Source organism: Cyanistes caeruleus, chromosome 13 (genome assembly GCF_971803275.1).
Source record: "Cyanistes caeruleus chromosome 13, bCyaCae1.hap1.1, whole genome shotgun sequence".
Taxonomy (NCBI): domain Eukaryota; kingdom Metazoa; phylum Chordata; class Aves; order Passeriformes; family Paridae; genus Cyanistes; species Cyanistes caeruleus.
In genome coordinates, this window is record NC_141713.1 from 8,450,557 (window position 1) to 8,464,602 (window position 14,046).

Here is a 14,046-nt window from a genome sequence, read left to right on the forward strand (position 1 = left end):
TGGTGTGAATCAAGACTGGTCTAAGAAAGCACTTTGGAAGAAGTAGGAAACTGTGAGGAGTAGAGAGCTCCCATTTTTGTTCAAGTTCAAGCCATAATCTTGTGCCAGTGCTGTCTGCGGAACTCCAGTTGATTTTTAAGGGTGCTAAAGCAAAGAAAGTTGGGGGCAATGGGAATTTTGTTTGAATATATCCATGTGTTTAGGTTCTATTTCCATTAGCTTCTTGTATTTCAAATTACAGAGAGTTTGGTTTGTATTTGCCCCTGGGATTAGAGAAATAAAACAACCCCCAACGTTTAGAGTTGGTTATTTAGGAATTAATTTAGGAAGGTGCTCACTCCCTCTCACTGTGTGAGTGTGCACTGAGTTTGGAGTGTTATTCTCCTTTTGTCATACAGCAGTGGAATGGTGAAGGTAGGAGTTCAACAGATGGCTGAGCCACATCATTGCTCATTATTTCTGGATGTTTTACAAGAGTCCTTTTTGCTTGTCAATGGCCTTCTTGCTTTCACTCAATATGAAAGAATTAATGCTTGTAGGGGCTAAGTTAGTCTATTACATCAGCATGCCTGTGGCACAAGTTCCTGCTTAAATTTCAGTGCACTTTTAATGAAAACTCTGTTTCCTGCCTCCCTGCTATCTAGGGAAATAAAAAACCCAACAAACCCTCAGTCAGGCAGAAGCAACTGTTCCAAATCTGTTTGTTGTTTATACATAAAACTGCTAGTTCATGTGGTAGACAAATGAGCAATCTATCATAAGCCAAACACCAAAATCAGTATCCTGGGTTATTGTGGTGGAGAAAAGTTATGTTATAAATACAGTTGAGTCCTCAGTACAAGAGGAAACAAAGGAGATTTTTTACTTTATAGTTCCTTAAAAACATAAACAGATCTGCAAACACAGATTGCCTATTTTTTGCCTGGGGGAAAAGGAACTTCCTTGTAAAGGTGAAGCTGGGGGAAAAAAAGGAGGGCAGTGGATTTACTGTTCACTTGGCTTGCTCTGAGTCCTCAGCAGTTTTACTTTAGGCAGAGAAGGTGTTTCCCACTTTGAAACATGACAGCTTCAGGAGCCTATGTTTGAGGCAGATGAACAAAAGGTGACTTAAGGATGTATTTCAAAATGAACATTTTTTAGACAAGCTAGTATTATTTGGATTAAAAATAAGTCATCCAACTGTCACCCCAAAGCCACTCAGTGCAGATTAGCATAATTCAGTTAATTTTAAATGTAATCTCATTACAGTTTGTACTAGAGAATGCCATGAAATACCATTTACCTTTACCTACCCTGGTTGTTCAGGGCAAACTTGCAGTGGCCTCACTCCTCAGCAGTGTGTAGGTACCTGCTTTTGTCATGGATGCTTGAGCTCTCCAGTGATACTCAATATCCTTGTCAGGACTTGGTTGAACGGTGAGCACAGTTCTCAGTGTTTGATAACAGATTGCTGATCGTCACAGGACAGTAATCAAGAACCAGTTGCAGTGATTTCATGCTTTGGTGTAATTAAGTTACTGCAGGGTAAATGATTATCCTCAGAAATGCCTAGAAGTTGCTTCCACTTGATCCATGTGTTATTGATATGAAAACAGGAGCTGGTACATCACTGGATTAGTGCTGCAGTCACAGAGTCCAACAAGCCTGTGGGAGTGTGATATTTGCTAATAACTTCCAAAATTGCCTGTAAGAGGGTATTTTCAAGAGTCATAGGTTCATTTTATCAGATTATATTGGTTAGCACTGGGGTTTCTCCATGGCATAATCAAATGACTCTCTGGTGTGGTAGTAAAAGTAATAGTGATGTAAAACTGGTGGAGTCCTTGATTAAATTTCTCTGTCAGCCATTTAAATTATTTTAAGAGTGAACACATTTGTGGAATTACTTGTCTGCTCCTGTGACAGTGTGCTGGGATATATGCCAGAAAAATTGGTCTCTCTCTTTTGCAGCTTCATAAGCCAGAATACAACCTGGTTTTGGCTCTTAGCTCCATGAAAATGTGAAGTGAAATAGAGTGTGGGATACCTGAGCTTGAATGGCATAGTACTTGTGGGCCTGGAGAGAGGAAGAAGGTAGAGAAGGAAATCTCATGATTTAAAGAGTCAGTGTCAGTAAAACAGTGAGGAATTTCAGACCTATGTTTGTGTGAATTCGAGGAAACTGGCACAGGGGCACTTCTTGTGTGCCAGGGTTTCCTGTGAATTTCAAAATCTGATTTTTCTCATTTGATAGTTGTTATGGTTAACTCAAAAAATCCTTAATCTAATGCATTCCTCTCAATTTAATGTTGGCATTTAGACTGAAAATCTGCTGTAATTTCTCTGATATTGTGGCTGGCATGTTGGAATGGTACTTGCTGAACTACAATGCAAAATCCAGTGTTTTGTTCTGATATTGTAAATTTCTTGCAATGATCATTATTGACTAAGTTGCTAGTGTCAATTTATTTTAATGTAAAAGTCACACAACATAAAATCATACTCAGTATATGCAATCTGCATGTGTGACTTACTTGAGGATTGTTGTTTCTCTTTCTACCCCCAGAATCAGATTTTTAGATTAATACAGGATTAAATAGCCACTCATTTCTGAAAATGTACATGGATATCTTATGGAAGTGTATAATGATGCTAAAGGATACCTATCTGTGGTTCTTAACAAGTTATCTAAATTTCTCTGGATTATTAAACTTAGAGATAATGCATTTTGAAAAGGTGATAAATATGATAAATGGGTTTGTGTAAAAAGAAACAGACTTGAATAGGTTACGAAGAGCTGAGCACATGTATGTTCTGGTAAAGGTACTCTAGAAGTCATTATTTCCTCCAAATTGGGATATGATTTGTGTTATTCTTGATGTATACTGGATTTTCTTTGTCTTGAAAATGATTAATTTCATTGGTGTTTTCTGGAGAGGGGAGTGCCCAGTTTGACTCAGTCCCCTTGTGAGAATGCAGGACCTGTTACCTCATTTTCCTGGCCCAGTAAATTTATGTCCTTTATGTGTTGTAAGGAAGAACTCACCCATCAGTGCCTGCCTTAGTTTAGTAGCAGTTAAACACTGTCTCAACAGTGTTATGGAGTGGGATTTGTGCCATCAAAGTACTCTGCATAGACAGTTTCTGAAAACTAATTTATTGCTGTTGCTGTATACAGGCTGCTCTCTGTGCTTTCCTGTTCAGGTAAGGGATAATGGGACAGCAAATATCATAAACATTCAAACTGAAAATGCAAGGTGAGGTTAGCTTCCTGGATAGCCTGAAAAAAGGACTGGCCTCATTAATATGAATATGTATTTGGTGCTTTTGAGGACTGGCAGCTTTGGCTGTGAACATTGCAGGGCTTCAGCTGTGACACGTCTGGAGTCCCCACAGCAGCATTCCACTGGCACTCTCCACTGAGCAAGGAGAGAGTAAAAATAGCAGTGGTAAACTTTCCAGCTCTATGGCTCAAAGCTGGAGCCCTGGGGGGAGGAGGGATTCATTATCTTAGGCTCAATTAAAGATGTTTTGAGATAATGCATAGTTTGCACATGGTGCTGTCATGCAGAAAGTCCGGGGTACTTTGCATGGCCCTTGATGCCATCATCGGTGTTGTATGAGGAAACTGAGGAGGGACGTGGCCTGAGCCACAGCCATTCAGCTGAGCAGGGAAACTACAAGCAGTGTCTCATTCTCCTTTGCTGTGCTGTCTGTCAGCAATATTCCCAGTCTCCTGCATCCCACTGATCTGCTGGCATGACTGAAGTCTCTTATTACTTTGCAAAGGCATAAGTAGAAGAGTCTGGGGTGTGGATTCTTAATAACCAGCTTCTGTGCACGTAGTTCATGCTAGCATGGGGAGACCAGAATTGCTGGTAAACCTCATTTGTATTTACTGAGGCAGTAACACAGGGAGAAAAAAACACCCAAACTACTGTTATTAAAGACTGGGGGGCTGTTTTGGGGCTTTAGCTAGACCTGGCCTGAAGCATTAGGTACAGAGAGCTGCACTAGGTTGCTAGCTGTGAAGGTTGCTGGGGGCTTTTCTGCTCACACAAATGGAATGTGTAAGCCACACCATGTACTTGTGGGTTATTGAGACTGGACTGGCTGGAGAATTTTGAGCTTTGCCACCTGTGTTTGTGGGTAAGGGTGAGCAGAAATGCTTGCATCATTTATACAGTAGTAGCTGCAGTTCTCAGTAATGGAGTTCCCTTTGGGAAAAAAAAAGCACGCCTTCCTATTTTTCTTCTCTTTCCCCCCTTTGTCAAAGCAGAGTTTTGCATATGCCCATGGTAACTGAGTTGTTTCCTGCTCTGGCTTTGCTGGAGGCTGGTTTCCATGTTGCTGTGTTGCCCTGCTTGTTTAGAACTCTCTGATGGGGCTCCACAGGAGAAGTGCCCAAGCATATCCAGAAATTTTACTTGGCTCTCCTGCTCCGTCGGATGGTGCTCTGTTTCCACAGAGACCAAAGCTTGTGTGTTTCAAGGAAGTTATTTTTAGGAGCTTCTGTTTAGCTGGTGGAAAGACTTTCTTCCTTAATAGGAGAGCTGTCTGTAACAGGATTCCTCTTTTTCCAGAGTGTCTTTTGCCTTTTTCTGCCATATTCTTTCCCTTTTTCTGTGTCACCTGGTTTCCCTTTCATTGCCACCTTGTTACCCATGTCTGCTCTTCTCCTGTTCTTTCTGTATCACTGCTCCTGTTCTGCAAGGATCTAATACAAGGAAGTTTGCAGAGAATGAGGGAAGGACCCAGCCTGTAAGAATGTTGTGTTTTAAAGATGAAGCCCCCAGGTGGGTTGGTACCTGGGCTGAGCGGTGCTCGCTGAGTCACCTCGGGGCAGCGTGGGTGAGGATGCTGAGGATCACAGAGCCAAGCACTGGCCTTCAGCTCTGAGGACCTTGCACAGCTCAATTATCCATGGCCTTCGCTCATGAGTTGTCCTGTGTCCTTTGGCCTCATGATAAATAAATATTACATGCAGCTGTTTCTGCTGATGTTTGCAGTAAGCTCCATGCATTGCTTGCTGATTGATGACCTAATGGTAAAGGGCTTAAAAAGATAAATCTGTTACAGTAACTTCTGTCTTGAAAAGGGGAACTGTCCCTAAATAAAACAACCCCAGAGATTTTTTTACTTGTCAGTCTGTAGAAATGTAAAGCAGAAAACACATTTACTCTAATGATAGGCTAAGAGTGCACTAATTCAGTATCCTAATACCCTTTTACAATTATTCATTTTGTCCAGATTGTCACATTTCCTTTATGTGGAGTTGGATACTGAATAGTTGTAGTGATGAAGGGCTACTTTAAGTTTAGACGTATCTCTGGGCGTTTTTTATGGTGCTATACACTGTATCTGACATCACCTGACATACTATGAAACAGATTTTTTTCTGGAGTATCTATTGCCACAGCAGAAAAGTTACTCCCCTTATAATATGAGATGTTTTCAGAAACAAACAAAAGAAAAACATCAAAAGGAGTGAGTCTAAAGCAGATCACTGTTGGCGAAAATTGCCATACTAAGGCAATTGGGTATGTTGAATTCTCTTTCCACCCTGTGCTGTCCTGTCAGCCTGTGATTCTCATTCAAACATCTGTTTGCACATTCTGCTTACACTGTAAACATTTTAGAAAGCAAACTTCCCATTTATCATGATACTGCAGTTCATGATGGCATTGCAAAACCTACCAGCATTAATGTCATTCCATGCCCACTGAAATGCCGTGTAGGTGATCATGTTCCAGTCCTGTTTTCTTGTATCCCTGATGCTGATGCATTTCTGCCTGTCCTTAATATGATGCAGCAGCTGGCAGATAGGCTGGGTGCATGTGGTGCCTTTGGGGTGCATGCCTCCAGCCCTCCCCGCCCGGCAGATGGAATGAAGACAAGACTTTGTTCCAAGGTCCTGTTAGCTGAGTCAACCAGGCCCTGCTGTGTGCTGGACCATATCTAACACCAAGAGAGAAAAAAATTCTGCTCAAAGAGCTACACAACATCTCTTTAAAAACATCAGGCTGTGGCTGTGGTGACAGACCGCCAGCATCAGCTGCTGCTTGGTTACCAAGAGGATAAAATTTTACTCCTGAGAGATATTTTTATACAGTTGCTTATTCATATAACAGTAGATGCCAAAAGCACCCTTATGCTCAGCAGTATAAAAATACTAAGAAAATTTGAGTTTCACAGAGGCTACAATCCAGTCTAGTTATACTTCATCATGAAGTAAGGCAATCTTGACAGCCTGTAATTGGATGATTAGTACTGGATTATTCTTAATTTAAATTATTAATTGATCTTTCTTCTATTGTAATTTTCTCTTTTGGCACAAACCAAATCATTTAGCTGCTTGAAAGTCAAGTACTCTCCAGGCCTGCTGTTCACCTTGCAAGCAGCTTTGCAAGGAAATTGAAACCTCCCAGGTGTGCATGGGGTGTAGCCTAGACTGCAGGGTTTGTTTTTCACTGTCACAGCAGTGACAACAGGATTGTAGCTAATGTCAACCATCAGAAAGACATATTTTACAGAAATTATTTTCTACTAGAAACGTGTTCTTTTCTGCATTTGATTATACAGCTTGCAATGGGAGGTGGAGTAAACAGAGAGAAGTCTGAGTAGATACTTTATAATTGAGTAACAACTTTGATCTGCAGCTTTCCTAACAAGTTCTGATGGCCAAATGTTCTTCACTTCTTCTTATCCACTGTCACCTCCTCCTGTGGCCCTTCCAAATTCCTTTCTACTTTGCATACATTAAATGAAAACTGAATTAGTCTCATTCTCAGCTTTTATTGCAGTGTGAAGCAGCACACAGGCTGGTACAGTTTTCATAGACTGGGTGGGAATATTGGGGAGCCATCCAGGACTCACTATGAACCCTGCATTTTATGGAATGATGTATTTTTATAGTTACAAAATAAACTTGACCCGTTTTAAGCTAGCAAAGAAAAGTGAGGAATATTTTATACTGATCACTCACTGGAAAAATGAACAGACCTGTTGTCTTTGCTGTCACTAACAAGGCAGTTTTGTCTTCTTATTCCAACTGCATGGAATTAAAGGTGGGCAGAGGAGTAATGGTCTTGTTTAATGGTGGAAGGGCTGTTAGCCTTTAGGACATCCAGCTGAAGTTCCTGAGAGTGACTCTGGAGAGGGGGAAGTCTCATTTGTAATTTGCTGTGCTGTGGAGCAAAAGACAAGAGCTGTTCCTGAAAAAGGTGAAGATTAATGACCAAACTGCCATTCCTTCATTAAGGATAGCTCTCTTCAGCCTGTATAATATTTGGGTTGTTTACTTCACTGGACTGCTTTCAGACTTCAACTTGTAAGTTCAAGTCTCCTAAGAATAGATTTTAAAGACCCACAAAGGATAAGGAGGGATGCTTTGGGTTTTATCTCCCTCTACTTTTGTTGGGGTTTCTGCATCTGTGATGTGAAATTGGTGTAAAATGTGTTGTGTTTTGGCTTTTTTGTTTTAAAGGGACCTTTCTTTTCTGTGCAGGTATGGTGTCAGTCCTGAGAACATTATCCTATATGGTCAGAGCATTGGTACTGTCCCTACAGTCGACCTGGCATCTCGGTACGAGTGTGCAGCTGTGATCCTCCATTCTCCCCTGATGTCTGGATTACGGGTAGCTTTTCCTGACACCAGGAAAACCTATTGCTTTGATGCTTTCCCAAGGTATGTATCACTGCTGCAAGGGGGGTTTTCTCTTCTCACCATGCTCTATACGTGTTTAAAAGGGACTGGTGGTGTAAGTAGATACTGAGACTTGTATTTGTTCCTCCCTGGTGGGGATCTTGTAGGATTCTGATTTTGTGACCAAAATCCCTGTCCCATCTTTTAGAAGATATTAAGCTTGTTTGAAGAAGCTCTAGAAAACGATATACAACTGGTTTTAAGATAAAACATTTGCTTTTATAGTCTAGTTTTCACTGGAAAAACAATTGCAACAGACCTGGTACACCCAAATATTTGGGAATGGTAGAGGTCATGGGAACAGCAGATATTGTAGGAATCTTCTAGAACTTCTCATTTGATCCAGTATAAGTTATGGAAGAGTATGATAGGGGAAGCCAGTCTCTCTATAGCAGGTCAGGGGGAAACACAGGTAAAAAGCTTGGTGATCCATGAAAGGGAGAAGATAAAACAGACATTCACTGAAGTCTTGGTCAAAACTTGGCCTTACTTCAGAAAGTCAGGCTTGTGATAAGCATAATAAGGAATATTCATTCAATTTTGGTTACAACAGATTAAAATTAGCAGCTGTGGGAGGCCATAGGTATAAATCCATATGCCAGAACAGCTAGAAGGAATGATGATGAAGTAATAATGGCTCTCACAGTCCCCATGTTTAGAATCCTTTCAAACAGATGATTAGTTAATTAATTAACTTGTTGGAGGTGCAGACTGAATTTGAAGCACTTATACTCCAGCTCATTCATCATCCTCAAACCTGAAATCCAATATTTACAAATGCTTCTGTGAGAGAGGAAAAAACAAAGCCTTAAACATAGCTCTGATTACAGAAGTAACAGTGATTAGCTGTTACCAGCCAAATCAAATAACAGTTTTAAAAAGAAAAGTGGGAAGGGGAACAGTGACAGCAGATGTGCTGTAGCACTTGAGTATTTTGTTCTTGCCCTGCTGAGCTGTTCATTGCTGTCAGTCTGACTTCCTTGGTACTGGGAGCAGTGAAAATAAACAGCAGTGCACTTTATGAATGTGTGCAGCTCAACTGTCTGTCTTCACAGTGGGAAACAAAATAGTTCTGTGTGCACCTACAGTGAGTTGCTATTATGTGCATTTTATGTTGGGACTCCATGAGAATTTGGTCTCTGTAGATTTTTCTAGCTGCAGAGCTGTGTGGCTGAGAATACTAAGTAAGGCTAATGTGCAGTTTAAATACTGCTTTATGAATCGCTGAGTTGGCAATGGGATGTCTTCCAATTTTTAAAAAAATATAAATATTATCTGCCTTAATGGTCTGTGAATATATGTGGAAAAAAAATATTTCATTATATGAATACTGAAGTGAAAGGGGTTTCCTACAATAAATTAGAACTTAGTGTCTAGCCACAGAAATTATGCATAAACGTTTCTGTAGCTGTATGTAACTGATAGGTCTATTACACCAGACCTTTCATGGGCTTAAAACTTCAGTTTATACAGAATATTGATTATAATGTATTTAATTTTTGCTATTATACTATTTTTTGGGGAGAAAATTATGGGGCAAAACAAAATCTGCATTATTCTGATGCCTCTTTTATGTTGGGATTTTTTTTTTCATTATTCAGCGTAGTTGAACACAGCTCAAGTTCCACACAGAAAAAGTGAAATAAAGCTGCATTTTAATTTTAAACAGTACCTTAAATGGCATGAAAACTGAGGGGTTTTCTGAGAGGTATAGAGACAGAGATGGAAATGTTTACACTCAGCTGTTCACTGGAATACCAGTGGAAGTTCTCTAGAATACTAAATGCTGAGGTTTGTAAGTGTGAGGCTTAGTGTTTCAGTTTGCATCTTTTTAATGTATGTTATATTTTCATAAAACTTTTTTGAACCTGTTTTAAAGTCAGGGTATGCTGGCTTCCGTATTTTTTAAATCATTTTAAGCAGTCTTGATCATTTTGTAAAATTAATGGTCATGCCAAAATCGCATGCCTTCTTGTTCTTCAGGAGCAGGAAAATCCAAACACTTTTTATTAGCTACCATAAAGAAATAGATTTGTCCTCCCATAAAACTGAGTAGTACCAGCACTCATTATTCCACATTCCTCCATTTGTTGATGGAAGTGGAGCTGGTAGGAAGCTGAGAGTTCATTAGCACGTGGTGTCTCTACAGAGATTTGCAATCATTGGTAACTACCAGCATGAAATGGTTGTCTGGAAATAAAAGCTGGGGCCTGTGTGAGGAGAGTCAGAGAAAGCTGCTGTTCACTGCTTGCAAGTTCATGTGCTACCAGGATGCTTCATAATTGGGGTTTTCTGGCCTGACCTCTTAGGTGGGAAGGTGCCTTTGTCACTCTTCCCTTCCCTCAGAACCCCTTTTCCTGCGACAGGTTGTTTCAAGCTATATTGGTCTGCTAAAAGTAGCTGGGGAAAAGGAAAAATAGTACTCTAAGGCCACTTTGCAGTCACAGCCTGCAGTCTGATGGCATAAAGTAAAATCCTGTGTGATTTCTGTGGTTTGCAGTTAAATATCCCTATGTAATGCTTTTCTCCCACAGTTTTCTATTTCATTATTTGAACTCAGACAATCAGAACTTATAACAGGTTGTTTTCCTTTAGCTGAATCTGCCTGATTTGGGGGTTCAAAGACAGGTTCAAGCTCCATGAGCCAAGGCCTTTTTTTTTTTTTTTTTTTGTTAAAGAAATCTTATGGCTGGAATGTAGTTAATTAGTTCCTAAGCTGTTAAATTGGAAGGTGATAATGTGTAATGTAAGAGTCCAGGCTTGCAGAATGTCCCATGGAATCTTACTTGCCTCACAGTGCTTTGTGTGATAGATACAGTCACTGTTTTGGTGGGGGTTTTTTGGGTGCCAAACTTTATTTGCATGCTGCCCACTCAAACTTCTTGTTGTTAGCACTGGTGGGATGGTGGTGATGGCAGTGCAGGCTCCTTTTTCACACATGTTTTGGGAATGAGCCTTGTCCCATATCACTGTGCACAATCCATTGGTCTGCATCCATTTAAAAACATGCAGTGGTAACTGGGTTGTGTGTCAGCAGTTGAGCTTGCTTTCTCCAGCCACGTGAAACTGAAAGCCCCAAACTAAGCTGTGTCTTTCTTTTCCTTCCCCCAGCATTGACAAGATCTCTAAAGTGACCTCTCCTGTGCTGGTCATCCACGGTACCGAAGATGAGGTGATTGATTTCTCCCATGGCCTGGCCATGTACGAGCGATGTCCACGAGCAGTAGAGCCCCTCTGGGTGGAAGGGGCTGGGCATAATGACATAGAGCTTTATGCACAGTATTTAGAGAGACTAAAACAGTTCATATCTCATGAACTTCCCAACTCCTGAAGAAGCCTACCTGATTTTACCTCAGTTACTGTGAACGGAAGAAATTACCTGTTTTTGCACATGCTTTAACTGGATAGCTGTAATAGCTTTATACTATGAAGAAATACCCTGTCTTGAGGGTGTTCTAATCAAACATCTGATGAAATTTGTCTTTTCTATCTGGAAATGATTCTACTAATGCACACAAATATGGTCAACTACTGTAATTCCAACAATTTTTAGCTTCATTGCCCTGAAGGAAGTGGGAATCCTAGCTGCTTATGGGGACACTTTTTACCTAGTGCTGCATTAATCGAAGATCAGTTTTCTCTGTCTCACTTCAGATCATTTCTAATTCTGTCCTACAAAGACTTTTTCCCCACCGTGTTCTCAGAGTGGAGAACACCACTGTTATGAGCTACAGCTTGTTCTGAACAATCATGGGTTCAATCTAAGGGAGTTCTTTCTCTGTGAAGTTTCTAGCTGTGGTATTGTAACTGGAAAGTTATTGTGATGAAGTTCCCCCTCCTCCCTGCTAGTGTTCTTTTGTTAACTTACTGATCTTCCCAAGTAAATTATTTAAATATACTTTTACCTGAAAATAAACAAACTACTATATGGGGCTAAACTGTAACGACCTCTCCATTACTTGTATAAACATAACTGGAATATTCTTAAAGGATCTAGGGACAAAACTGCTTTTGTTTAAAAATAAATGTGTAAATTTAATACTAGAAAAAACTCATTTTAATATTCAGATTATCTGAATAATAGCCATAACAGACATTTCCTTCTGTAAAGCATTCCTGTAGACTTTTTAAAAGTACTGTACATATTTGAATTTACATTTGTGCATAGATTCTTAATTGGTAGTTTTAATTTAAGTCTAGTTACAATAAACTGCAAAATTCTGGTTTGTATATGATTGAATACATTTTGTTAAAATATGTTTTTATCCCTATATTATTTTGCTATTAAAGTTTTATAAAGTTTCCAGGACAAAAAAAAAAAAAATAAAATTTACACATTTATGTTTTGATGAATTATGTAACTAAATTTTCATTGAGCTGATCTTTTTAGTTTAGAAGTAATTTGATTCTTTGACACTGGAATCGCACAGATTATGCATCAGAAATGCAAAACACTTAAAAATTGTTACACTACTAGGATAGGTCTAATTTTTCCAAATTTAAAGGCCTTAAATGTACTGTAAGCCTCAGATTGTTGTATAAATTGATTGCGATTGATTGCAGTTTGTGTCCTGTTGCTAGAAAGCAACACAGTGATTGTAATGGAATAAAGGATGCATGGATTAGAGCTTGCTCAAGTTTGGAATCTTATTTGGTGCATAATTTTCATACATGAGGAAAGTGTAAAAGCATTACTTGATAGAGTAAGCTGGATATGTAAAGCAAATGTGCAAGAGGTTATGTTTAAATGGTGTTCAGCTGGTTCTAAGTAATGAAAAACCATGATTCATTGCCTGGAAGAAATATTTGAACATAGTTGTTATGGATTCCTATAACAGGCCTGCAGTTAATTTTCAACACTGCAAGTGTGCATTGTCTTTAATTATTGCCTTGGCCCTATTACTGCAAAAGTGGAAAATCTTGTATTTTCACTTCCAGTGAAATGAGGACTTACATCCTGGTCCACATCACCTGGATCCTTAGACTAGATCTGGGCATCAGTGTTGTCGTGACTTTTAGCTGTCCCAAGCAGCAGGGCCCCCAGCAATTCTCTTGGTGACTCTGCTGGACAAAATTGTCAGGTTTTGCCTAATCACCACCTCAAGCTCAGCACTTCCCTCCTGTATTTTAAATAATAATCAGATACTTGTCTGATTTTATATATGTATTTATTGTACCTTCATAAATCCACAGTGGTTTTCTTCCATTCCTACATGTGTTCTTGCTGAGACTGTAGCCCTGTGGAAACCAAGCTGCTGTGTGTGGTACAGGTATTCAAGGTAGTGCTGAAAGGGTCAGCCTGTCCCTGTAGTGGCTTGGGGGATTTTTACCTAATTAGCTCTGGTTTTCTGGTACCCACATTGAACTCTGTGTTGCTCTGAAACCTCAGCCTGCAACATTTCTTCTCCTCGTGACCCTCTGTAGCTACTCTTTTGCTTTAACAAACTGATATTTCTAACCTTTTCCCTAGAAACTGATTTTTGATTACTACATTTCCAACTCTTGAATTCATTTTGTGACTTGTCTTTGCATTTGCTTTGTTTTTTGCCAGTATTCCTCTGTTAATGAGAACCCTGAATTTGAATTCAACATTGTTATTTATGTCCCAGGGTCTCTGCAGTTGCAGCCGCAGTTCACGATGTCCTGGCTGAACGTGGATTTCCACTTGTACTATCTTTCATTTGCCTGAATTCCTGCTTAACTAATTCTCAGAGGGGCCTCAGTCCTCTGGCTTCTGCATTGTCTGATTTGGTTTGTGAAGTTCCTCTGCATTAAACTAATGCAGATGTTTTGCTCTTAATTAAAATGTTGATGACCTATCATTGATCAACTGATAGGAATCTTCTTTCTCTTTTAATTCAATAATTTGTTTACCTGTTTGTTCCCTTAAATAATTTTCCTTGTAGCCCTATTCTCATACAATAGTTCTTAAATGAATTCTGAATTTTTTATAATTTTCTGATGTATGCTCTGCACAAAATAAATGCTAATAGTCAGCTGCTTTGTATTGTAAACTTGTATCAAAGTTTCAAGCATTTCAAAAGACTGTTGGTCAACCTTGGAACTATTAGTTGAAAAAATATGGCCAAGTCATGAAGATGCAGTTTCATTCATGACAGTGAATTCCAGGTCCTCATTAATTGAAAGAAAAAAAAAAAAAAAATTAATTTTTTTTAATATTTTCATTTTTAAATTATAGGAAAGGGTGATGTGAGGTTATGAAAAACAAATTTTGGGCTTATAAAATAGTCTGTTCCAGCAAACTGCTGACATGCTGTAATTTAAATGTATAATGTGGGCCTTTAGAAGAACTTGTTATGCATATTTTAGAGCTATCAAGGTGTCACTGTAAAAATGGCTCT

The 14,046-nt window shown here is 39.3% G+C and overlaps 1 protein-coding gene across 1 annotated transcript in view; it reads left to right on the forward strand.

Annotated features, from left to right (window-relative positions):
* The window catches only part of ABHD17C (abhydrolase domain containing 17C, depalmitoylase), a 28,903-nt gene extending 16,592 nt beyond the window's left edge, over positions 1–12,311 (forward strand). The window contains exons 2-3 of the mRNA XM_023933912.2: positions 7,487–7,666; positions 10,796–12,311. Coding sequence (XP_023789680.1) covers positions 7,487–7,666; positions 10,796–11,015 — 400 coding nt within the window. The 3' untranslated portion in view covers positions 11,016–12,311. The remainder of the gene's footprint in view (positions 1–7,486; positions 7,667–10,795) is intronic.
* Positions 12,312–14,046: the final 1,735 nt, after the last annotated feature.